Source organism: Scyliorhinus canicula, chromosome 20, assembly GCF_902713615.1.
Source record: "Scyliorhinus canicula chromosome 20, sScyCan1.1, whole genome shotgun sequence".
Classification (NCBI taxonomy): Eukaryota; Metazoa; Chordata; class Chondrichthyes; order Carcharhiniformes; family Scyliorhinidae; genus Scyliorhinus; species Scyliorhinus canicula.
The window spans coordinates 64,703,306-64,729,783 of NC_052165.1; the positions used below are offsets into that span (position 1 = coordinate 64,703,306).

Consider the following 26,478-nt stretch of genomic DNA (forward strand, 5'->3'; position numbering starts at 1 on the left):
CAAGGTCCCACAAGCAGCAATGAGGTAAATAAACAGTCTGTTGTGGGTGTCGCTGACCCAATTATGAATAATTGGCCAGTAACCCGGGGGAGGACTCTCGACATTTTTTCTGGGAACAGTGGCGGTCGGATGTTTTGCATCCAGTTGGGGGGAGGAGATCTTGGATTAAAGTCCCATCGAAAATACAGCCCCTCTGACAGTGCGGCACTCCCCCACCCCATCCAGCAGCTGGACAATGGGAGTGCCAACCTGGGTCGTGTGCTCTAATCTGACGAATGGCACGACCTCTCCGGCTGACACGTGAACAGACGCGTGTGCAAGTGGAGGCGTTTGAGTCAGTTCTTTGTGTGTCCTGTATGGCATGTGTTTACACTTGTTAATTTTTTTTTCTGCTTTCGATTCATTTTGCGTCCCTTTATACCTCAACCTCTCTCCTTAATCTTGTCGGGGGGAGAAGAGGGTGGAACTTAACCTGAAGCCGCTTGACATTTGGGACACATTCCCCTCCCTACAACTGGGCAGCTGATGTGACGCTCCACTCCCCGCTTGACTGTCATATGATCTCAGGCTGCGGAGCTGAGAGAGAGAGGGAGAGAGAGAGAAAAGCTGAGCTTGAACCTGAGGAAAAATCCAGAGAGCAGCAGCAGAGGAAAGTGGGGCTGAGGCTGCAAAAAGGGGAGCCCAGGGAAGATGAGCATGTTGGTGCTGATCAATAAATTGCTGGACTGGTTCAAGTCCCTGTTCTGGAAAGAGGAGATGGAGCTGACCCTGGTCGGGCTGCAGTACTCGGGCAAGACGACGTTTGTGAATGTGATTGCGGTACAGTAGAACCCACTTAACCATTAACCTCCGCTTCATTGTGTGTGTGTGTTAATTATTATTATTCCTCAATTGTCATCCCAAACAACGAGGAGAGGAAGCAGACCCCCCCCCCCCCCCCCTCCTCTCCCCCGTCCCCTCCACACCCCACCCCAGGACATAACCTCTCCCTTTCTTCACATCCCCATCTCTTTTATTAAAAAAACCCAATATATACCATTTGAAGCCACTCGATCCGAAAAGCTGGAAGCGAGCTGATCCTTTTTGTTTCTCTCTCTCTCTCTGGGTGGCAGGCTGAGAGGACTGGGCTTGACTCCCTTCTGCGGCCTTGCAGGGTTTGGTACCTTGTTCAGGCTTCAGTGAGGAGTAGCTGCCCAGCTCCCCTCCAGTCACATCTGCTGCCACTAAACCTCACCTAGAAACAGGCTTATCGTCGTTTTCCCGTCAATGATTACATTTTATGGTGCTCTGTTGTTTATTCTTTTGTCAAAATATGTTGTTCACAGCTTTCAGTCCACATATATTTGGTATGCTCTGCACCCCACCCCAAATGTGATGGACAACAATTTATGTGTATTTGTTTGTTTGTACACACACGCAGACACACACACACACACACACACACACAAATACATATATCTATATATATATATATATATATATATCTATATATGTATCTACACACACATTGTGCTATCATATATGGTCCAATTGAGCCAAGTCACCTGGTATTGCACAAGCCCTTCCCAGAAAATAAGAATCTGTAAATCATCCACATATATAATGCATTGGTAGCATCCACTGGTGATTTTCGGTTATAGATTCTGCAATGGTATGATACATTAAAAATAAATATTTGTATCTGCACCTCTTTCGCCAATTTAAAATGACATATTCAAGTCTTAAAGTAATTGAGTTTAATTTTAATACAGCTGAACATTAAAAGATCGTCCCAGCTTCTGTACAAGCCTAAAGAGGTTTCTGTGGACCTTCATTGAACTTAAGCTGTGAAATGCTAATTAAAAGTTTTTATTTTAGTGCAAAATTCCATGTAGTGCTATGTGACTTGATGATATTTGTTGCCATTTGTCAAGCAGGTTATGAGAAAGCTAAATGTATAATTATAATTGGATAAAATCTTTACAGCAATATAAGGCAGTATATATTGTTTTGAAAATGTACAGAAATCCATGTTGCATATAGAAGTATGAAACTTTTGTATTTTTAGAATATAGTATACTTTATTTCTGTGTTAAAAGATAGACCATATATTTTTAAAAGGAAATACACTTGGTTTGGGATTATATTCTTTAAATTTAGGTATAAATGATGTATAAATTTGCTTCGTCTTGGCAAAAATGGTCAAAGGCCTGAAGCCTTAATCCTCCCATCTTTACTCTTGGATGCTAACTGACATATAAACGTTTCCAGCATCTGTTTTTATTCCAAAACAAAATTGCCCATCCAGTTTTCTTGATGTGTTAGGCCAGTTTTTGCTTTTTACTTGTCTCACCTGAGGATGCTGACTCATCAGCAAAACACGATAGCCGGCTATCTGATGATTATCCCATTCCGTGTGACTGTGACCATGGTAGACTATCCCTTAGCAGCCTTCTCCACCTGTCTACAGCCTTTGACATGGTTAACCACACAATTCTCCTCCAGTGCTTCTGCTCGGTCATTCATCTGAGTGGGATTGCCATTCCCTGGCTCCATCGTGAATTTTCCAGTCATCGCTAGAGAATCACCAGCATTGATATCCTTCCCCTCTTTCACGCTGTTACCTCTTAAGGTTCCTCCAAGGCTCTAAGGTTCCTCCAAGGCTCTATCTGTGGCTTCTTCTAATTTCCCATTTTACATGTTGCCTTTACTAATACTTAAAAACACATCAAGTTCCCCATGCACTTCTTCATCAGCACTAGCTTTCTTGACCCCCTCCCACTGCCTCTGATATGTCACACACCGCTTGTCCGGTATCCAATATTTGATGAGCAGAAATTTGCTCCACCAAAATATTGGGATGACTGAAACCATTGTCTTTGATCCTCAACACAAACTCTGTTCCCGAGATATTGACTCCATCCTTCTTCCTGGCTACTCTAGAAGCTGAACCAGTTGATTTGCAAACACCTGCATCCACTTTCTTAACATTATCTTCAGCTCATCCATTGCTGAAATTCTATTGGCCAGCTTCCTATCTTGCACCCTTTGTAAACTTGATCTCAGCTTCCTGCATCCCAATTCAAACGAAGTCCTGTTCACTCATCGTCACTGATTTACGTTGGCTCTCGCTTAAGCATCACTCTGATTTTAAACTTCTGATCCTTGTTTTCAAATTCCTTTCTATCCTGTAACTTCCTCCAGTCCAACAAGATTTGTGCACTCTTCAGTTCTGGCATTTTGTCCGTCCCTGATTTCAATCACCCCATCGGCCATTGTGCCGACAGCTAGCTAGATTCTATTCTAGTATTCCCTTCCTAAACCTCTCAGCTGCTCTACCTCTTTCCTCCAAGATAATCCTTGAAAGTTATGTTTTTGACCCAGTTATTGGTCATCTGCCGTAAGGCTCTTCCATGTTTGTGAAACTTGGTGCATATATTGGCTGTTGTGTTTCTTATAACACAAAGTAACTGATTATCAGAAGTTCTTAACTGATTGTAAATCTGCTCCTGACGTTCTGAAGTTGTGAAGGATGCAATGTAAATGCAAGTTCTTTTTCTTCATACTAACTATGGTGCCATGAGCAGCCCTGGTTCCAAATGGCTATTTTTCATTTGCGATTTTGAGCAATGAAGAATAATGTGCAAATTAATCATGAGAGATGATTCCAGTGGAAAGGCACTTTGTTCTTTATAAATTTCTGACCATCGGCCCTTTCCTGGCCCAGAGATGCTGAGGCCGATTGTGATGCCTCTGTTGTTGACTGACGAAGATTAAATAGCTCAGCAGGATCAAGGGTTGAAATCAGGGATCTTTCTAGCATGTGTGGTTGTATGCCACACTAACTGATGCCTTCACAAACTGAGCAGTGAGAGAGTTCAGAAATAACCCTCAAATTATTATAAAACCTCACTGTTCTTCAGGTTTAATATGAGATTATTTCACAAGCTATTAAGAATTTAATACCATGCACCTATAGGTTGGCTTTATAAATGCAAGTCTTTCTTTCTGTCTATATGTCTGTTATGGCAAATCAGGTTTTTTCCTTCCTTAAGTTCCACATGTGGGTCTGCAGTGCAATTACCAGTAACTCCTAAGTGCTTAATTTCTACGTTCTTTTCCTGAAGCTGATATCTGGTTTAGCATTATTTAATCAATCTGCAATCACTTCCTTGCATACAAAATAAATCCGAGTGCTGAAGGCAGTCTTAAATTGGCAACCCGTTCTTTTCTCTGCCCAGTATATCTCCTAAATGGTGCATCATCATGGTTGAATATGATTCCATGCAATTCTTTTGTAGTGGCATTTTATGGCCTAGGCAAAATGTTAATGGCTGGTGCCACTTATTTGCATTCTTGCTCCATATACCAATTAGCACATTCTGTCTTCCCTTAGTGTGGTTACCTGATATTGATTGAAATTATTAATTCTAATCATGCTCTCTGTGAGCTTTTGCCTTCTTGTGAAAAATTGCAATCAAATCTGTGAGAAAAGTTGTTCGTGACCAGAATTACCTTCCTTGATTTCTTGTTGAATCCTTATTTAGGATCTAATTAGCTTTTGCTTGTATGAGAAAGTTAGTTTTGCAGTTCAGGCTCATTCTTCATTTTGTGTAATTTCCCAATTTATAGCCCCCCCCCCCCCCCCCCATTGTATTCTTACTGGCATTTCAGGGCTCACTGTCGACTTGAGCACATTATCCAGGCGGACGCTCCAATGTAGGACTGAGCGAATGCTGCATTATTTGAGGTACCGTTTTCAAATGAGATATTATACTGAGGTCCCATATACCTGCTTGGTATCCCATGACATTGTATACAAATGAGCAGGGTTTCTGTGTCCTGGTTAATTACTTCCTAATTCAGCTAACGTCGCCAAAGGTACAGTTGTTTGTATTTATGGCACTTTGCCAAATGGATATCAGCTGCTATGCTACACAAATGCTGCATTTGTACTACTTTTCCTGCCCGAGTAGTTTGCTTCTTCCTGCTTTGATTGGCTTTGAATCCAGTTACTTTGACAAGATTGATGACCATTTACATCTATCCCTAATCAAACATTGTTAAATCATCATAAAATTTAGCATGGTAAATTATTACATGACATTAATTTCTCACCTAAACCTTGAAATTTAAGTTGAAGAAATACTATGAAGCTGATAAGTTGCATGCGAGGGGCCTGGGGGTAGGGTGGTGGGAATACAATACCTTTTTTTATTGTGTGGTGATAGTCGCTTTAAGGGCAACACAGCAGAGTAAGGGTCACATGGCCTATTGCCCTTAAAGGGACAATCACCACGCATTGGATGATTTCAGCTCATTCAGCAACATTTGTTAATTTAGTCAGGTGATCAGTGAAATCTACATATCGCACTCTTAAATGTTAGCATGATTGAGATATATTCCAGAAAAGACACCAGAAGGTTGGCCTAAATACTTAGTAAGAAATCTTACAAAAATTCACGAATGATTGAAATCCTGGTCTCTGTTCATCAAACCTTCTACCTATCAACACAACATAATGTTATTCTTTGTGTAGTGTCATTTGGGCAGCACGGTAGCATTGTGGATAGCACAATCGCTTCACAGCTCCAGGGTCCCAGGTTCGATTCCGGCTTGGATCACTGTCTGTGTGGAGTCTGCACATTCTCCCCGTGTGTGCGTGGGATTCCTCTGGGTGCTGCGGTTTCCTCCCACAGTCCAAAGATGTGCAAGTTAGGTGGATTGGCCATGATAAATTGCCCTTAGTGTCCAAAATTGCCGTTAGTGTTGGGTGGGGTTACTGGGTTATGAGGATAGGGTGGAGTTGTTGTCCTTGGGTAGGGTGCTCTTTCCAAGAGTTGGTGCAGACTCAATGGGCTGAATGGCCTCCTTCTGCACTGTAAATTCTATGACATTTCTTTTGCAAATTGGTTAAGGTGCCAATTCTTGTCCCACCAGAGTGTAAGGTGGCATTCATTCTGCAATCTATGCTGTCAACAACCACCGTGTCCTGCATGCTATGTAAGAGGACAAACAACCCAGTTTATATTGCCTGGAGCTGTGCTGTTTAATAGTTGATGCTCGATCAATGACTCCAGAAGCGAGATTGGATGACAATTGAAGGCTTTGTTGGACTAGATATTTCCCCCAGCAGCGTAGGTACAGAATGCAGCAGCTGAGGAGACACAGACTCATACTCTGCCTTACTGGGCGGAACCAGCAGGCAGACTTCACTAATGATCTTGCTGTCTTAGGTACCTCCCACACCAATGGTCTTACAGCCTCAACCTGGGTACTGTAATACCCCGAATACCGACTACCACATTCACCCCCTGTTTAAAAAAAAAAGAGTCCGGCGGGGATGGTGGTCTTGCGTTATACAGTGGTAGAGGTTGAGATTATGGTGGTACCCATTGGTGGTACAGTGTTTTGCCTTGTTACATGTCACAACTATTTACAGTATTTGTTTAGATGTACATATCAAAATTAAGTAATTGGTCGATTGGGGGCCCTAGTCGTCCTCTGTGAACGTCGTAGTTTTGGTGGTGATGCAGGCGCCGGCTCGGGCATCCGCCACTCTGGGAGCGTGACTTTGGTTTCTTCGGTAGCTTCATCACCCCTAGATGGGACCAGTGGGAGAACTGATCCACCTGCGAAGGGGCTGGCCGTGGGGTGCACCGGTGGGAGGGAGTGTGGAGTAGGTGGGGGGAGGGGGGTTGTGGGTGGGGATCCAGCAGGCGCCAGGTCCCATAGGGAGACTGTATCTTGTCGGACGTCTGTATATGCCACATAGGCGTACTGAGGGCTAGCGTGAAGGAGATGGACCCTCTCGACCAATGGGTCAGACTTGTGCACCTGCACAAGTGTTTGCGGAGCAGGGTGGGTTCAGGGGCTGCCAGCCAGGTTGGGAGCGAGGTCCCAGAGGAGGACTTCCTCGGGAAGACAAGGAGACGTTCATGAGGTGTTTCGTTTGTCGTGGTACACAGCAGGGATTGGATGGCGTGGAGTGCATCGGGAGGACCTCCTGCCATCGGGAGACTGGGAGATTTCTGGACCGCAGGGCCAGTAGGACAGTCTTCCAGACCGTTCCGTTCTCCCTCTCTACCTTCCCATTTCCATTCCCCCTCTCTACCTTCCCATTTCCCCGGGGTTTATAACTGGTCGTCCTGCTCTAGGCAATGCCCTTGCTGAGCAGGAATTGATGCAGTTCGTCGCTCATGAAGGAACCCCTATCGCTGTGTATGTCGGCGGGGAAACCGAATAGTGTAATGATACTGTGGAGGGCTTTTATGATGGTGGCTGCGGTCATGTCGGGGCAGCCTTGGTGAGTGGGAACCGGGAGTACTCATCAATCACTTTCAGGAAGTACGTGTTGCGGTTGGTGGATGGGAGGGGCCCCTTGAAGTCCATACTGAGGTGTTCAAAGGGACAGGAAGCCTTTACCACATGCACTTTCTCTGGCCTGTAGAAGTGTGGCTTGCACATCGTGCAGATTTGGCAGTTCCTGGTGGCGGTCCTGCCTCCTCGATGGAGTAGGGCAGGTTGCGGGTCTTGATAAAATGGAAGAATCGAGTGACCCCTGGGTGGCAGAGGTCCTCATGGAGGGGCCCGGAGTCGGCCCACTTGTGCGTTGGCACATGTGCTGCGGGATAGGGCATCAGGAGGCTCGTTTAGCTTCCCGGGCCGATACAAGATCTCATAGTTATCGGTGGAGAGTTCGAACCTCCACCATAAGATCTTATCATTATTTATCTTGCCTAGCAGTACATTATCGAACATGAAAGCACCCGATCGTTGGTTAGTGAGCAGCGTGAATCTCCTGCCGGCCAGGTAATGTCTCCAGTAATGTCTGCACAGCTTCTACTATGGCCTGGGCCTCCTTTTCAACAGAGGAATGACAGATTTCTGAAGCACGGAGGGTGCATGAGAAGGGGGCCACGGGCCTGCCCGCTTGGTTGAGACTGGCCGCCAGAGCTACATCGGACACGTTGCTCTCGACTTGGAATGGAAAGGATTTGTCGATTGCGTGCATCGTGGCCTTTGCAATGTCCGCTTTTATGCGGCTGAAGGCCTGGCGGTACTCTGCCAATAGGGGAAAAACCGTGGACTGGATTAGTGGGCGGGCCTTGTCCGCATAATTGGGGACCCACTAGACGTAATATGAAAAAAATCCTAGGCAGCGTTTCAGGGCCTTGGAGCAGTGGGGGAGGAGAAACTCCATGAGGGGGCACATGCGTTCGGGATCTGGGCCTATAACTCCATCATGCACTACATAGCCGAGGATGGCTAGACGGTCGGTGCTGAACACGTATTTGTCCTTGTTGCAGGTGAGATTAAGGATTTTTGCGGTGTGGAGGAATTTTCAGAGGTTGGTGTCGTGGTCGTGGCCGCAGATGGTGACATTGTCGAGGTACGGAAACGTGGCTCGCAAACCGTACTGGTCAACCATTCGGTCCATTTCTTGTTGGAAGACCGAGACTCCATTTGTGACACCAAAGGGAACCGTCAGGAAGTGGTAGAGCTGCCCATCTGCTTCGAATGCAGTGTATTTGCGGTCGTCCGGGCGGATGGAGAGCTGGTGGTAGGCGGATTTGAGGTCCACCGTGGAAAAGACCTTGTATTGTGCAATCTGATTGACCAAATCAGATATGCGGGGGAGAGGGTACGCGTCGAGTTGTGTATACTTGTTGATGGTCTGACTATAATCGATGACCATCCTGTACAACCATTACTTGAGCTCTCCAGGAACTGTTGCTTGCCTCGATAATACCTTCTTTCCGTAGCCACTGGACTTCCGACCTCATCAAGGTCTGGTCCTGGGCACTGTATCGTCTATTTCTGGTGGCGACGGGTTTGCAATCTGGGGTGAGGTTTGCAAAAAGGGAAGGCAGGTCGACCTTGAGGGTCGCGAGGCTGCAAGCAGTGAGGGGGGTATAGGGCCGCCGAATTTAAAGGTTAAGCTCTGGAGGTTGCATTGGACGTCTAACCCCAGGAGCGTGGCAGCGCAGAGGTGAAGAAGGATATAGAATCGAAAATTTTTAAATTCCCTACCCTGGACCGTGAGGTTAGCTGCGCAGAACCCCTTGATCTCTACAGAATGAGACCCGGAGGCCAAGGAGATTCTTTGGTTAACTGGGTGTACGGGAAGAGAACCGTGCCTTACTGTGTTGGAGTGTATGAAGCTCTCTATGCTCCCAGAGTCGATCAGGCAGGATGTTTTGTGTCTGTTGATGAGCACGGTCGTCGTCGAGAGTGTTCGGGGCCGAGACTGGTCCAGGGTCACTGAGGCCACTCATGGTAAAAGTGGAGATTTTCCTCGGGTGGTGTGTGGTCATCCGAATCGGGGTCCTGAGACTCCAGCCAAGATGGCAGCACCCACGGATCGCACATGGCTGGGGGTGTGCAAGATGGCGGCGCCCACACGTCGTACGTGGTCCCTGAGGAATAAGATGGCGGCGCCCAAGGCCCGCATGTGGCTCGGGAAAATGAAGATGGCGGCGCACGCTGCCCGCACGTGGCCCGTGGAGAGAGTTGTGGTGGCGGCCCTGCTTCGCTCCGGGAGAAGGCGGCGACCACCCGGGCCTGGCATACCGCCACAAAATGGCCCTTTCTGCAACACCCTTTGCAGGTGGAGGAGCGGGCAGCGCTGCCAGGGGTGCTTGGCTTGCCCGCAGAAATAACAGCGGGGCCCCTTGGGGTTGCCTGGTCGCCGCATGGCACAAGCTTGTGGGGGGATGGGGATGCATCAGGATCAGCTGCGGCCGCCGGGTTCCACGCTGCCCGAGGGGCTACTGCGCAGTAGGGGACGTACCCGCGGGTGTTGCGGGAGGCCACATCCAGGGAGCTAGCAAGGGCCCATGCCTCCTTGAGGCCTAGTGTCTCTTTCTCCAGCAGCCACTGACGGATTTGGGAGGACAGCATACCTGCAACGAATGCGTACCGGATTAAAAGGTCGCTGGCTGAAACCAGCGGGCAGTCTCAGTTCCTACCTAGTACCAGAAGCACACGGTAGAATTCATCCAGCGATTTTCCCCCGGGATTTGTCGCCTTGTCGCTAGCAGATGTCGGGAGTAGACCTGGTTTACTGGGCGAATATAGTGTCCTTTCAACAAGGCCATCGCGGCCTCGAAATTGTCCACATCCTCAGTAAGGGTGTAGATCTCTGGGCTCACCCTCGAGTGGAGAACATGCATCTTCTGGTCCTCCTTGGGTGTAGTCGTGGCCATCGTGAGGTACCCATTGAAGCACGCCAGCCAGTGTTTGAAAGTTGCCGCTGAGTTTGCCGCGTGGGGGGCTGAGTTGCAGACACTCCGGCTTGATTCGGAGCTCCATTCTTTAAAATCTAGTCCAATAAATTGATGGAGACACAGACTCATACTCTGCCTTACTGGGCGGAACCAGCAGGCCAATGATCTTTTTTTCTCGGGTACCTCCCACACCAATGGTCTTACAGCCTCAACCTGGGTACCGTAATACCCCGACTACCACAATAGTTCTTTATACATTTGACCTGAGCTGGACTTACTGGACCCCTTTTGACCAGCTGTCAATGTAGCATTCCAGCAATGTATTCTGACTTTTCACTGATGTTTGTTTTTCCCTTCATGTGATAAATCGTTTTATTTCTTAGTTATGCAAGCTTTATCATCAAATAAACAACTGTTCCCATAAATTATCATTCAACATTTCTTTAACATTTCTCAAAATAAGACTTTAATAAAAATAAATTGAACCCCTCACACTTCTGCTACTGATAGGGAAAGATTCATTCTGGTTGACTTTTAGATTTCTTTCCCCATTCTATTTTAGCTGTTGCGTACTCGCAATTTATTTTAACCCATTTTTCCAATTCGTTTCCACAGCAGGACTTCAGATTTGGTTTACTTTCAAACATTTAAAATTATATATTTATCCAATTTTAAATTTGCCTTTTATATGTTTCATAAGATGTAACAATTCTGTTTGGAATTGGTGCCATGAAAATTACGTTTAATTTATATCAGCAGTCAATAATTTGAGAATCGTAGGTATATAATTAATTCCAACCAGGCTGTGTGTTATTTATACTGCCAACCAAGACTTCAGTGCTATTGCCGAAATGTTGTCTTTGCAGTATTCAGTGCCTTCAGCCGTTACTTAATAGCATGTGGAGCGAATCAAATTGGCTGAAGACTGGCATCTGTAATGTTGGAGACCTCCGGAGGAGGCAAGGATGAATCATCCTCTCTGCACTTTTGACTGAAGATTGTAGCAAATGCTTCAGACTTCTCATTTGCTCTGAAGTTCCTGAGTTCTCCCTCATTGAGGAAGGGGATATTTGTGGATTTTATTTCTCTCTACTTTTGGGGCAAAAACCTTGCTGGGGTGCCTGGTTATCTTGGGCAGCAGCACAGCCTGGATATTGGGCAGGACGTCGCCCTGGGCAATGGTGGCCCCACCCAGCAGCTTGTTGACTTCCTCGTTGTTGGGGATGGTGAACTGTAGATGGCTGGGAATGATGCGTGTGGTCTTGTTGTCCCGGGACGCGTTGACGGCCAACACGATGATCTCAGCGGTCAGGTACTCCAGCATTTGGGCCCCGGCACCCACCCACGCAGCATAGTGACTCTTGCACAGAAGCCGGTGGATGCGGCAGACAGGGAACTGCCGACCGTCCCTGGCGCACCTCTTGCCTCCGGTTTTACCACGGCCCGATATGTTGCTGCTGTCAAAAGAAACTTCACCGGTCTTGCGGAGCTCCTCCTCCAGTGAGTTGTTTAATTATCCACAACCATTCATGATTGGGTGCAGCACGTCTGCAGACCTTCCATCTGATTCGATGGTTGTGAGATCACTTGGGTTTGTCTATTGCATCTGTTTTCGCTATTTGGCATGCAAGGAATCCTGTGTCGTAGCTGCACCAGGTTGACACCTCATTTTCAGGTATGCCTTATTCTGCTCCTGGTATGCCATCCTGCATACTTAATTGAATCTGGGTTGATCACCTAGCTTGATGGTTAGGGTAGAGGGTGATATGATGGGTCATGAGGTTACAGATTGTGGTTGAGTATAATTCTGCTGCTGCTGTTGGTCCACAGCATGTCATGGATGTCCAGCTTTGCGTTATTAGATCTATTCAAAATCTATCCTAATTATCCAGGCGGCAATAGCAAACAACACGATGCAGAAAATAGGAACAGCCTGTTCCGCCATTTAACATGATCATGGCTGACTCCCTATCTCAACCCCATACTCCAGTGCTCTCCCCATGCCCATTGACAGCTTTTAAAGTTGAGAAATCTATTTCCTCCTTAAATATATTCAACAATTTGGCCTCCACAACCTTGTGATAGAAATTCCATGGTTCACCATCCTCTGAACGAAGAAATTTCCCCTCAGCGTGGTCCCAAATGGCCTACCCCCGTTCCTGAGGCTGAGACCCCTTGCCCTAGACACACAAACCAGACAAAATAACTTCCCTGCATCCATTCTGCCTAGTGCTGACAAAATTTTATACGTTTCAATTAGATCCCCTTTCATTCTTCTAAATTCCAAGAAATACAGGAACTAAATCTCCCTTCATCCAACAATCCTGCCAGCCCAGAGATCAGTCTGGTGAACCTTTGCTGCACTCTCTATGGCAAGTATGTAATTTCTTGGATGAGGAGACCAAAACTGCACACAACACTTACCGATGCAGTAAGACATCCTTGCTCCTGTACTCGGGACCTCTCTCAATGAAGGCCAGTATACCATTTGCCTTCCTAATTGCTTGCTGTACCTGCATGCTTGCTTTCAGTTACTGGTATACTAGGATACCCCAGGCCCCTTTGTACATCAACATTTCCCAATCTATCACCATTTAAATAACACGCAGTCATTCGGTTTCTCCATCTAGAATAGATAACCACATTTATTCACATTACGCTGTATTTGCCCACTCATTCATATTGTCTCAATCAGCTTGAAGCCTTTATCATCATCCTCACCGCTCGCCTTCCCACCAAGTTTCATGTCATCAGCAAACTTGGAAATAATACTTTTAACTTCCTCATCCAAATCCTTAATGTATGTTGTGAATAGCTGGTCCCAAACACTGATGCTTGCGGGACCCCTCTATTCACCGCCTGCCACTTTGAAAAAGATCCATTTATTCCTACTCTCTGCTTCTTATCTGCTAACCAATTCTCTGCTAACTAATTCTCAATCCATACCAGTATATAGCCTCCATTCCCATGCACTTTAATTCTGTACACTAACTTCTTATGTGAGACATTATTCAAAAGCTTTCTGAAAATCCCAAAACACCACATCCAATGGTTCACCCTTATCTATTCTAGTTACATCCTCAAAAAACTTCCAGAGGTTTGTAAAACATGATTTCCCTTTCATAAATCTATGTTGACTTTGTCTAATCCCATCAATATTTTCCTAAGTGTCATGTTATAACATTCTTCATAATAAACTCTCACATTTTCCTTCTTAATGATGTTAGGCTAACCGGTCTGTAATTCAAATAACTGGTCTGTAATTGCAAATAACGGAATGAACTGCAGCTCCACACCTTGCTGGAATCTCAATGTTGTAGGACTCGTGTATGGGGAACAAACCTGCTGTAATGCAGACCTCCCCATGGAGAGGTGAACTCAACTCAACATCTTTGACGTCAAGTTGCCTCAATTATTAGAGTGCCTCTTTAGTCGACCACTTGTGCTGACCTTGAATTCCACCCACCCACTCACTGACTGACTAACTACCTGATCAAGGTCAGATTTGAAAAATGGTGCGCAGGACTTTCAGGATTTGCTCCACCAGCTTTTACCCTCCTGTCCCCCATCACCATAAACCCACCTAATATAACCATTCCTTTCAGTCCAGTCATCCTTGAACTACCATCCCTGTTACCCTGGATCCTATCATGATCTACCTCCACATGCTTTTCTCCCCTTACAGTCGACACCTGTTGCCACAATACTGCAGCCCATCTGACTGTGACTTTTCCCACCTTATTGCCAATACCTGTAAGCCTGCCTTCGCTCCACCCACCATTCTCCCCCCCCCCCCCCCCCCCCCCCCCCCCCCCCCCCCCCCCCAAAGTCTGTGCTTGTCCCTCTTGTTCAGCCTTGGCACAGCATTTGCTAACAGCACTCAAGGTGAGTGAAGTTATGCAAGATCCCCAATAAAGAGAAAGCAACAGCTTCAGGCCTCGGAGGCATAGAAGAAGTGAAGCCTTCCTCGTGCCCACCAATTCCATAGAATCCCTACAGTGCACCGACCCACCGAAAAGCACCCTACAGGCCCATTGCCCTGCCCTATCCCCATAACCCCACCAACCTGCATGTCCTTTTGGGCACTGAGGGGCAATTTAGCATGGCCAATCAACGTAATCTGCAAATTTTTGAACTGTGGGTGGGAACCGGAGCACTTGGAGGAGACCCACGCAGACACTGGGAAAATGTGCACACTCCACACACAAAGTAATTCAAGGTTGGAACCAAACCTTGGTCGCTGAGGCAGCTGTGCCACCGTGCTGTCCCCATATAATATCCTCTCCCTGGCGGGGAATTTAATTGGAGGGGGAGCTTAATTCCGGCATGGTGACCTTTTTGTAAAAAAAAACATTTAGAGTACCCAATTCATTTTTTTCCAATTAAAGGCCAATTTAGCATGGTCAATCTACCTACCCTGCACATCTTTGGGTTGGGGTGAAACCCACGCAAACATGGGGAAAATGTGTAAACTCCACACGGGCAGTGACCCAGATCCCGGGATCGAATCAGGACCTCGGAGCCGTGAGGCAGCAGCGCTATCCACTGTGCCGCCCCACAGTGGCCTTTTTAATGAACATGCATGAGCTGCAAATGCATGCAAATTGGGTTCCCGACAGTGACCACTGGGATGCTCGAGCCACATTGAAAGTTGGGAGAATAAAATTCCAACAGTTTATCCAGCCATTGGGAAACAGATTTTCCACCCTGCACCGCTGTTCCTGCTGCTGATAAGAGCAGAAAATTCTGCCATTTTTCTTTGAATATTGAGTTAGTAAGGAAGGTGGAGCTTCTAACGGTTTCCAATTGTCAGTATTAAGATTTTGTCTGGTGATGTTTAACGCAGCACAACAGCACCCCCTTAAGGCAGCACGGTAGTACAGTGGATAGCACTGTTGCTTCACAGCTCCAGGGTCCCAGGTTCAACTGCTGGCTGGGTCACTGTCTGTGTGGAGTCTGCACGTTCTCCCCTGTCTGCGTGGGTTTCCTCCGGGTGCTCCGGTTTCCTCCCACAAGTCCTGAAAGACGTGCTGTTAGGTAATTTGGTCATTCTGAATTCTCCCTCCCTGTACTCGAACAGGCGCTAGAATGTGGCGACTAGGGGCTTTTCACAGTAACTTCATTGCAGTGTTAATGTAAGCTACTTGTGACAATAAAGATTATTATTATTATTTGTGTGGTCCTCCTCTCATAAGCGAATGCATTAGTTCTCATTGACACTGAGCAGGAGGAAAACTGGGACGAGGGAAATTTGGAGTGACAGCAGTGAAGGAGGGTGGTTATAAGTTGGAGATGATGAGGGCAAATCAAAGTGCTGGAGCAGAAGTATGTGGAATGGTAAATGAGGTAGAGTGTGTGTGTGAGAAGCTGGACGTCTTTGTGGAGGTAATGGGCAAGAGCATGTGGGAATTTGAATGTAAAGGTATGGGGCACGATTCTCTGACCCTCCGTGCCGGGCTGGAGAATAGCCGTTCATGCCGGAAATCTGGCACGACAGCGCATCCGCGATTATCCATGAACCCGTCAGGTGCGCGCAGGCGATGTAGTGCCGGTCGGGGGCTGTTGAAAGCGTCCCCTGCGGCGATTCTCCGTGCCCGACAGGCCGAGCGCCCGCCGAGTTCCGCCGAGTCCCATTGGTGTGGTTCACATGTAGTCCCACCCGGCGGGACCTCGCCGTTCTGGCTGTGGGGGCCGTCCTGGTGGGGGGCGGGGGGGATCCGACTCCGGGGTGGGGGGGGGGGGGCGGGGGGCTCCACGGTGGAAATGTTGAAGCTATTATTAAAGAAGTTATAGCAGGGCACGTTGATAATCAGCGCAATGTAGTCTGGGTTTGTGAAAGGCAACTCATTGGAGTTCTTTTGCTATAATGTATTGCAAAGGGAATTGAAAACCAGGAAGGAGGTTATACTTCAGGTGTACAGGACACCTGGTGAGACCACATCTGGAGTACTGTACTGTATTGGTCACCTTATTTAAGGAGGATGTAAATGTGCTGGAACCAGTTCAGGAAAGGTTTATCAGACTAATAGCTGGAATGGGCAGGTTGTCTTTTGGGGAAAGTTTGGACAGGCTAAACTTGTATTCACTGGAGTTTAGAAGAGTAAGAGGCAACTTGAATGAAACATAAAGACTCGGTGGGGGGGGGGGGGGGGGTCTTGACAGGGTAGATGTGGAGAGGATTGTTTTTATATTATGGGAGAATCGGGAATTAGGGGTCACAGAAAAACCGGGATGTGGTGAAATATTTTCATTCCCAAGTCGTAATTCTTTGAAATTCCCTTCCTGAAAAGGTGGTGGAAGCCGAGTGTTTGGATATTTTTTAAGGCATCGGTGGATAGATTCTTGGTAAGCAAGGGAGTGACAGGTTGACAGAGGTAGCCGCGATGCAAATTTGAGGTAACTATTGGGTCATCTATGATCTTATTAAATGACAGCTCAGGCTCGACCGGCTGAATTGCCTACTCTTTGTTCATATGTTTGTAAGCAATTAGAGAGAATGTCAACAGTTTTGGGACTGAGGTGCCTGGGTTGCGTGTCATTTTACGTAGAGAAGCTGAGCTATCTTTCTGGGCAATGTTGCCTATCTGTCATGTGTAACTGAAAAGGGAGCCAGGATGATGCCTGGGTTATACTAAAAGCCTTGTGCGAATGAGTGAGGTGAAGTGAGAGAAAATATTTAGGTGTTGGGCTCCATGATAGAAATTTCACCTCTGGGTCAGAAGGTTGAAGAGTCACATTTCGCAGTCTCGAGTAGATGATCTAAGCTGACATGTCAGTGCATTGTTTGAGGGAGCCAAGGGAGTGGGAGGGTATGGTCCAGAAGCAGTTTGTTTGGAGGTGGAGGATAGTGAGATATCCAGATCCAGACATTGGAGTGGGAATAAGTAGAGGGGGAAATTCAGAGAGTAAAGGCAAAAGAGCATGGGTCCAGCACAGCTGCCAAATGTTTGCGAGAAGATAGTTAGAATCTTGATCCAATTTTTCCAGCCATTTCCTTTACTGCACATGCTGTGTTAACTACTTCAAATTGCAGATTGAAATTCCCAAAAAATATGCATGAATACAATTAGTGTACACGTGATCACTTGCAACAGATCTAATATGTCAAGCTTTTAAAATGATCAGAATGACATTTTGCAGCTGACTTCACTATAGTTCAGTTTTTGAAAAACAAATTGCATCTAATCATGCAAATATCTACAGGTTCATTCTAAAGCATGGTGAGCTCAGGATGTTCATTTTAAGTGTCGCTATAGTGTTTTAGTTTGATTTTCTTTGAATCTTTCCCTCCTCCTCCTGAGGATAGTTTCACATCCGAGAGTCCAGCTCAGGAAAGCACCGACAGCCCTCTGGTACATCTTCCATGAGGTTGTATTTTTCTGTGTGAGCCAAGTGTGTTTGAAGCGTCTTGTTTTCTGTGCTGGAAGAACTCTGATTTTGATTTGCTTTGTTGTATCAAGTTTCATTGCATGACTGGAACCCTTTCTGCTGTTATAGAGAGAACATAGAACAGTACAGCACAGAACAGGCCCTTCGGCCCTCGATGTTGTGCCGAGCAATGACCACCCTACTCAAACCCACGTATCCACCCTATACCCATAACCCAACACCCCCCCCCCCCCCCCCCCTCCCCTTAACCTTACTAACCTTACTTTTAAGGACACTACGGGCAATTTAGCATGGCCAATCCACCTAACCCGCACATCTTTGGACTGTGGGAGGAAACTCTGGAGCACCCGGAGGAAACCCACGCACACACGGGGAGGACGTGCAGACTCCGCACAGACAGTGACCCAGCCGGGAACCGAACCTGGGATCAACTGCCTCCTTTCAGATTTGGCTTCAGAAGGGGCATTTGTCTAACTTGACACGGGCACTAACTTTCTGTCCTTCATGTATTTGGACATTAATGGTTCCAGCATAGCAGCAGTGGATGTAATATACTTACAGGACACAGTGAAGGACTCTTGCATGTCATGGATTAGAGCAGACAAAGCTGCTTGTGAACCACGACTATGCTTCAGGTGGTTCAAAGCTTATATTTCCCTGTACATTGTGTCCGACCCCATGTAAAAATGCAAATGAAAAACTGTAGAACTGAAATTTGAAATGGATATCAGCAGGGCCGGCTCAAGGCACAGTCGCCCGGGGCGTCATGTGCTAGGGGGCGCCAGAGACTCGGGTCCTGCGCATGCGCAGTTGGGCTGGTGCCAACCAGCGCATGCGCGGTGGCCGCCCTCCCCCAGGGCTGCCCCCCCCCGGTCCGCCCCCTCCGGTCTTCCCCCCCCCCCCTCCGCTCAATCAGCTCCCCCCTCAGTCCGCTCCCCCCACTCCCCCACTCGGTCCGCTCCCCCCCTCGGTCCGCTCCCCCACTCGGTTTGCTCCCCGCCCCCCCCCTCAGGCCCCACCCCCCCCAAGGGTGCCGAAGTTCAGCTTGCCCGGGGCGCCAGCAACCCTAGGGCCGGCGCTGGATATCAGCATATTTTGGTGGGACTATATTTTGCTACAAGTTTCCGCCTGATTTCCTCCCAGATATCAACTTAACTTGGTCGGTATTGAATGAAACGGCTTTAAAGATGGGAGCATTTTTTATTTTAGCCTAAATTGCACCCATAACCAGATTATGTGGAGTATCTGTGATGTTTACGTTGGTTCTAAGGTCCATTGGCTTGAAGCAGTCCCTACCTCCAAATTGGTCACGTCCCCAGGTTAGAATTATGTTTCCATCGATTGTGCCCATTTGAAAGAAATCATCACCTCATGGCCAGATTCGTGGGCACACACACACCCATTACAGAAATCCAACGTTAATCACCTTGGGCCTGATCTGCAGTGTCCAACAGTCAATTGAATTTACTGACTGGCGCAGGAATGTTTCTCCTAAATGATTATTTGAAGTTCAGTTTAAATTTAATCATTTGCACTGTCCTTGGTGCAAAACCCGTGACCAGCAGTCAGTTGAAGACATACAGGTGCATCCTCACTGTTACAGTGATTAGTGAATTGAAGTGACCAACAGTCACCAGAGAGACAGAAAAGGGTCTTTGCTTGCAATCTTCATTCTCACTCCAGGGAAATTTTATTTGGGGCCATGTAAAATGCACCTTAATGTAAACTTCATCCTGGCAAAACTGTTGTGCGCAGCGCAGTCTGGGCATGTTTCTGATTGCATCCTTCGAGGAAAATCATTGTGGAATCATCAAACATCTTCAGCCATGACTCTGGCCAGCAAAGGATCTTCTCCTGATCCCCTTTGACTTTAACTTTACTAGGGCTCATTGATATCGCACTGAGTGAAATGCTGCCTTGCCATCAGGTGCAATTACTCTCACCTCACCTGCAGAACTCCGTTTTTTTCCCCCCTGGTTCGACCAAGGATGTAGTGTGGTCTGGAGCTGATTGATTCTTCAGTGTGGGAGTCTGAAAATTAATATACAAGCAAAACAACCAAAACAGCCTTTGGCTTGGAGTCTCATAGAATCATAGAGTACAATGCAGAAGGAGGCCATTCAGCCCATCGAGTCTGCATCGACCCTCTGAAAGAGCACCCTAGCTAGGCCCACTCCCCACTCTTATCTCCGTAACCCCACCTAACGTATACATAAAAGGATGCTTCTAATGGGGAAAGCACAGGTGGCCAAATAGCGAGTGATTGAGGAAGATGCAGAGAAGGCAGGCTGACTCCCGGCTGTATGGCTCGGCATTGCAGCACATTGCAGATACAAGTCCAGGCTCAGTCAGGATTGCTGTTGTGGGGGATGAGGCAGGATTTTAGCACAGGGCTAAATCGCTGGCTTTGAAAGCAGACCAAGGCAGGCCAGCAGCACGGTTCAATTCCTGTACCAGCCTCACCGAACAGGCGCCGGAATGTGGCTTTTCACAGTAGCTTCATTTGAAGCCTACTTGTGACAATAAGCGATTTTCATTTCATTTTTGAATTTTCAGTCTGAATCCAGCGAGTGGAGACTTTGCAAATAATGTGGGGACCATGTCAGTGCCACTGTCAGCTCTTTTTTCTCTTCCACCCCCAATCATTAGTGGTGCCCTTGAAACCATGCAGACCTCTAGGAGGCTATAGACCACCGTCCCCTTCCCAGATTGAGAACTACATTCTATATCAGTGTAATGACCTCCAGTTGGCATTATTGGTTGGCCAATTAGAGTATGAGCTCCCTCAATGATAGCTCATTGAGGGGGGCCATATAAGCACCTGTGTAGGCTTTGTGAGTAGTCTTAAATTGACTGGAATGCTAGCAGCACTGTTTGGAGCTGCTCTTGTATCTAGTTATTGGCAATAAATATTGGTGTGGTGATGGGACTCCTGCATCCTGTGGATTATTACAATCAGTGATGCCATATTTCTGCCCTTATTCCATATTAAGATGTGCACGTTACAATGGGAGCAATGATTCATCGTTAATTGGGAGAGAAACTCTCCTGTGTTCCCAAATAGGCAAATTCAATTGCTCTATTCAGATTTCTGTCTCGTCTAAGGTTAGCTAAGTTCAAGCGTATTAAATTTGAATTTGTTTTGTTGTAGAGTTATTTATGGCACAGAAAAAGCACATGCTATTTATGGCACATTTGGCCATTGAGTCCACTCCATCTCTCCGCGGAGTAATCCAGTCAATTCCATTCTCCCACCCTATCCCTATAGTCCTGCAGGTTCAGTTTCTTCAAGTCTCCATCTAAATTCCTTTAGTAATCCATGGTTGTCCCCATTTCTGTCACCCTTCTTGGCAGTGAGTTCCAGAAAATGATCACGCACTATATTTAACAAAAAAAGTTTATCATCACATTCTTCCACCCCCTCACCCATCGCACCACTTGCCCACAGCCTTAAATCTGTGTCCCTTAGTTCTTGTACCATGATGTGTACGATGGGAAAGCCATGTGTGCACCTACTCACCATGTTTGCATTGCTGAAATACATTCACATGTGCTGACAGCAGAATTGTGACCCTATTTTCGCTGAAGACAAGTTTTCTTGTCACTAGTTCTTTGCAACCGAACACCCCCTTAAACCAGAGCACCCGGAGGAAACCCACGCACACACGGGGAGGACGTGCAGACTCCGCACAGACAGTGACCCAGCCGGGAACTGAACCTGGGACCCTGGAGCTGTGAAGCATTTATGCTAACCACCATGCTACCGTGCTGCCCACACCGAACACCCCCTTGACAAAGCTTTGACAAAGAGTCATCGGGCTCGAAACGTTAGCTCTTTTCTCTCCCTACAGATGCTGCCAGACTTGCTGAGATTTTCCAGCATTTTCCCTTCTGTTTCAGATTCCAGCATACGCAGTAATTTGCTTTTACACCTTGTACATGAAAGGCAGGACTCGCTTTTCTGGAATCCTTCACGTTACGGCACATGATGAGTCTATTTAGCTTATCGCACCTGTGCTAGTGTTTGCACCACATTGGAGCTATTTGATCTAATTGAATGACATCAAGGCAGAATATACTCTTTTTTTTTTGCATGATTGTGTGAGTGATTTTATTGTGCATCAGTGAAATAATCATTTACGTCTCTTTGTGCTTGTCTGAGCTGGTTGTGCTTGCTGCTGGCACTGGATATCTGAAATGGGAGATGTTCCATTTCCTGGCACAAATATCTCCCACAATGACATGCACAAAAAAGAATATTTAAAAAAAAAAAACTGGCTGAAGACAGCCTAAATATCTACTGTTTTTTTTAAATTAAAAGAAATTTCCATACTTCTGGTGAGCTTTTTTTTAACCTTAATTTAGTTTTGAATATTGAGTCAGTATTCTTGTTTTTTGTACAGTCTGGTCAATTCACTGAAGATATGATTCCAACCGTGGGATTCAACATGAGGAAACTAACAAAAGGAAATGTCACCATTAAGGTAAGTTGGCAGGATACATTTCTGCATCTCAATATTTCAGTTTTTGCAGCAAGAAAATTAAATGTTAGCAATGAATTTGCAGCATACTATTGCTGTGTACGTGACCCCATATAAAATGTCTTTTTTTAAATGCACTGGAATAACTAGAAATAATTCTGAGGAACAGAATATATTAGCACTTGGGTAGACACAAATTAATCAGGGCTGTCAGCATGGATTTGTTAAGGGAAGGCCGTGTTTGACAAACTGAATCAAATTTTCTGAGGGGGTAACCAGGAGTTTGGATTAGGGTAATGCATTTGATGTGGTCTATGTGGACTTTAGCAAGGCTTTTGATAGGTCCCTCATGGCGGACTGGTCAGGAAAGTGGAAAGTACTGGGCAGCATGGTGGCGCAGTAGTTAGCACTGCTGCCCCGGCACCAAGGTCCCAGGTTCGATCCCGGCTCTGGGTCACTGGAGTTTGCACATTCTCCCGTGTCATTAAAAATTTTTTTTAGAGTACTCAATTAATTTTTTCCAATTAAGGGGCAATTTAGCGTGGCCAATCCACCTAGCCTGCACACCTTTGGGTTATGGGGGCGAAACCCACGCAAACACGGGGAGAATGTGCAAACAGGGGTCAAGTAACTAGGGGACATAGATTTAAGGTAAGAGGTAGAAGGCTCAGAGGGGAGTTGAGGCCAAACATTTTCACCCAGAGGGTTATGGAGTCTGGAACTCACTGTCGAAGGTGGTTGGGTCATTCACTTGCATTCACTTACATTGCCATAACCTCAAGATCTGTGGGCCAAGTGCTGGAAAATAGGATTTGTGTAGTCAGATCTTTGTTGACCAGCATGGACACAATGGGCCAAATGGCCTCCTCCTATGCTATAAACATCAATGAATCTACTGTATGAACCAAGCATTTTACCAATCTAACTTTTCCGCTAAAGTTTACTTGAAACTCTGTTTTAAGGCGTGTAATCTGTTCACTTCCTTGCATGCTCTTAAGACAAAAATAATGTGCTTCAATCGTTTAATCACAAAGAGAGTAGCATGTGCTGAGATGAGGTTAACTTTGTGCCCCTGTGGGATAAACTTCCTGAAAACCTCAGCTTGCTGAAAATCCAGTACATGTAAAATATTGTGTTCTTTGCAGTCCTCTGGGTTCTGAAATCTTGTGCGACTCTCTTTCTTCACCTTTCTTCTTTCAGTTTTGTCCATCAATTCAAGAATATTAGTCCCTTTTAAAATCCAACTCTTTGTGAGATGTTAGGAATTGAATTTGGAGAGTGCAAGCAACATATTCGCTTTGTTTTTTGTCACGCAGATAGATGCGCGTTGCGTTGGTGTGCTGAAGCATGTCTTGGTGTGCTGACTGTTTAAGTAATTGCCTCGTGGGTGGTACCAGTGAAAGTGGAACTGGATAATCTGCTGAGATGTCCGATCCAGTTGTGAAGAGATAAATGGCATGTGAAGCGAGCTTGTGCAGTCAGATGAGTTTTGCAAAGCCAAGCGTAAAAGCTGGATGACTGAAAGACACCACCTGCTTCAGGAAAACTAACATGCTTGAGATTTGAGCAAAGTTGCTGAAACAAATGCAAGCTTTGTCACAACATGCCATCAGCTGGAATGGTACCTGAGCATAATGAATAATTAATTTTGAGTGGTATAAAGATGAGAGTGCTCATCTTTCAACCCTAAATTCTGAAGATGAGTATACTTTTTTTTTCTTTTCCGAAAACCAACAAAATAGAACCGGGGTCCTATTCCATTATTCCTAGCTGGAGTATTCAGGCGACCGGCCTGCTTTGAACACTCTAATTTTTTCAAAGTAAACGCTTCGGACCCCCAGGACACTCAGCTAAGAGCATCAAGGCAGCACCGAGAGGCAGGGGCTGGGTCAGGCGGTAGCTCGCCTCGCGGCGGACCGCCAGCTCGATCCCAAGATCCAACTACGAGCTTTTTAACTGCAGCAGCTTTAATATACGCTATTGGAGCTGGAATTACCGCGGCTGCTGGCACCAGACTTGCCCTCCAATGGATCCTCGTTAAAGGATTTAAAGTGTACTCATTCCAATTACAGGGCCTCGAAAGAGTCCTGTATTGTTATTTTTCGTCACTACCTCCCCGAGTCGGGAGTGGGTAATTTGCGCGCCTGCTGCCTTCCTTGGATGTGGTAGCCGTTTCTCAGGCTCCCTCTCCGGAATCGAACCCTGATTCCCCGTTACCCGTGGTCACCATGGTAGGCACAGAAAGTACCATCGAAAGTTGATAGGGCAGACATTCGAATGAGTCGTCACCGTCACGAGGACGTGCGATCGGCACGACTTTATCTAGAGTCACCAAAGCTGCCGGGCGGGCCCGGATTGGTTTTGGTCTGATAAATGCACGCATCCCCACGCGGGTCAGCGCTCATTTGCATGTATTAGCTCTAGAATGACCACAGTTATCCAAGTAACGTTTGGAGCGATCAAAGGAACCATAACTGATTTAATGAGCCATTCGCAGTTTAAGATGAGTATACTTGCTGCAAACACAGAACAGATTTGGGGTGGCTCAGTGGTTAGCACTGCAGTGCTAACAAGAGCCAGCGACTCTGGTTCGATTCCGACCTTGGCTGAGTGTGGAATTTGCATGTTCTCCCTGCGTCTACATGGGTTTTCTCTGGGTGCTTTGGTTTGCTCCCACAGCCTAAAGGTGTGAAGGTTAGGTGGATTAGCCATGATAAATTGCCCCTTAGTGTCCCAAAGGTTAGGTGGGGTTATGTGGTTATGAGCAAGTGGGCCAAGGTAGAGGGCTCTTTTGGAGGGTCGGTGCAGACTCGATGGGCCAAATGGCCTCCTTCTGCACTGGAGGGACTCTATGATTCTATGAAATTGAAATATGAAGAGTTTTCTACTGCCAATTCTGTCTCACAGTCTCAAAAGTCATGGAACATCATCAGTTTTCCTTTCCACTTATTCTACAGGTTGTTAAAGCCGTTTGCATCACTTGTAATGGGACTGGTTTAGCACAGTGGGCTAAATAGCTGGCTTGCAATGCAGAACAATGCCAGCAGCGCGGGTTCAATTCCTGTACCGGCCTCCCCGAACAAGTGCTGGAATGTGGCGACTAGGGGCTTTTCACAGTAACTTCATTGAAGCCTACTTGTGACAATAAGCGATTATTATTATTATTACTATTATCACTGCTTTAAAAAAATTTTTGTAGAGTACCCAATTATATATTTTTTTCCAATTAAGGGGCAATTTAGCATTGCCAATCCACCTAACCTGCACACCTTTGGATTGTGGGGGTGAAACTCACGCAGGCATGGGGAGAATGTGCAAACTCCACACGGACATTGAAGTGAAATGAAATGAAAATCGCTTATTGTCACGAGTAGGCTTCAATTAAGTTACTGTGAAAAGCCCCTAGTCGCCACATTCCGGCGCCTGTTCGGGGAGGCTGTTGCGGGAATCAAACCGTGCTGCTGGCCTGCCTTGGTCTGCTTTCAAAGCCAGCGATTTAGCCCAGTGTGCTAGGGCCAGGATTTGAACCCGGGTCCTCAGCGCCACAGTCCCAGTGCTATCCACTACGCCACATGCCGCCCTGTCACTGCTTCTTTAATTACCTGGTGTTCTTTCCAACTCTTTTCAGCCCCGATGTTGTCCTGCATTACAGTCTACATCCCTCCACTAAGCTTTCTCCATATTTAATGTCAGGCTTCAAAAAGAAATGTATAATTTAGGCACTGGTACAAGATGGCAGCAGTAGCCCATAGAAGCGCCAGTTCAATCAACCAGAAGGGGAAAGCCTGCCTCTAGGGAATTTGAATAAAGTACCCGAGGCAGTTCGTAAAATGTGACTTGGCCACTGATTCAGGTGCAAGGGCCCGAAAACTGACACACAGACGTTATTGATTTAAACGTTTTTTTTTTAGAGTAACCAATTATTTTTTTCCAATTAAGGGGCAATTTAGCATGGCCAATCCATTCACCTTCCACATCTTTGGTTTGTGGGTGAGACCCACGCAGACACGGAGAGAATGTGCAAACTCCACACGGACAGTGACTTGGAGCCGGGACCCTACCGGGTCCTCAGTGCCGTGAGGCAGCAGTGCTAACTACTGCGCCACCCTGCCGCCTGAAGTTCAGTTATTGATAACTGAAAATGATATTTTCATGAGGGGTGGCACAGTGGTTGGTACTGCTGCCCCAATGCGCCAGGGTCCCGTGTTCAATTCCGGCCTCCGGGTGACTGTATGTGTGGAGTTTGTATGTTCTCCTCGTGTCTCCACCTTCCTCCCACAGCCCAAAGATGTACAGGTTGGGTGGATTGGACATGACCGTTGCCCCTTGTCTGGGGGTGTGTAGGTTAGGTTAAGGGGTTGTTGGGATAGGGTGAGTTTTCTTTCAGAGGGTCGGTGTAG

The 26,478-nt window shown here is 46.6% G+C and overlaps 1 protein-coding gene across 2 annotated transcripts in view; it reads left to right on the forward strand.

Annotated features, from left to right (window-relative positions):
• Positions 1 to 285: 285 nt before the first annotated feature.
• LOC119954644 (ADP-ribosylation factor-like protein 8B-A) overlaps positions 286 to 26,478 on the forward strand; it is a 101,004-nt gene continuing 74,811 nt past the window's right edge. The window contains exons 1-2 of one of the 2 annotated variants that reach the window (XM_038780002.1): positions 286 to 819; positions 22,001 to 22,081. In XM_038780002.1, the coding sequence (XP_038635930.1) occupies positions 691 to 819; positions 22,001 to 22,081 (210 nt within the window). In that variant the 5' untranslated portion in view covers positions 286 to 690. The remainder of the gene's footprint in view (positions 820 to 22,000; positions 22,082 to 26,478) is intronic. The other variant, XM_038780003.1, reaches the window with a different exon arrangement.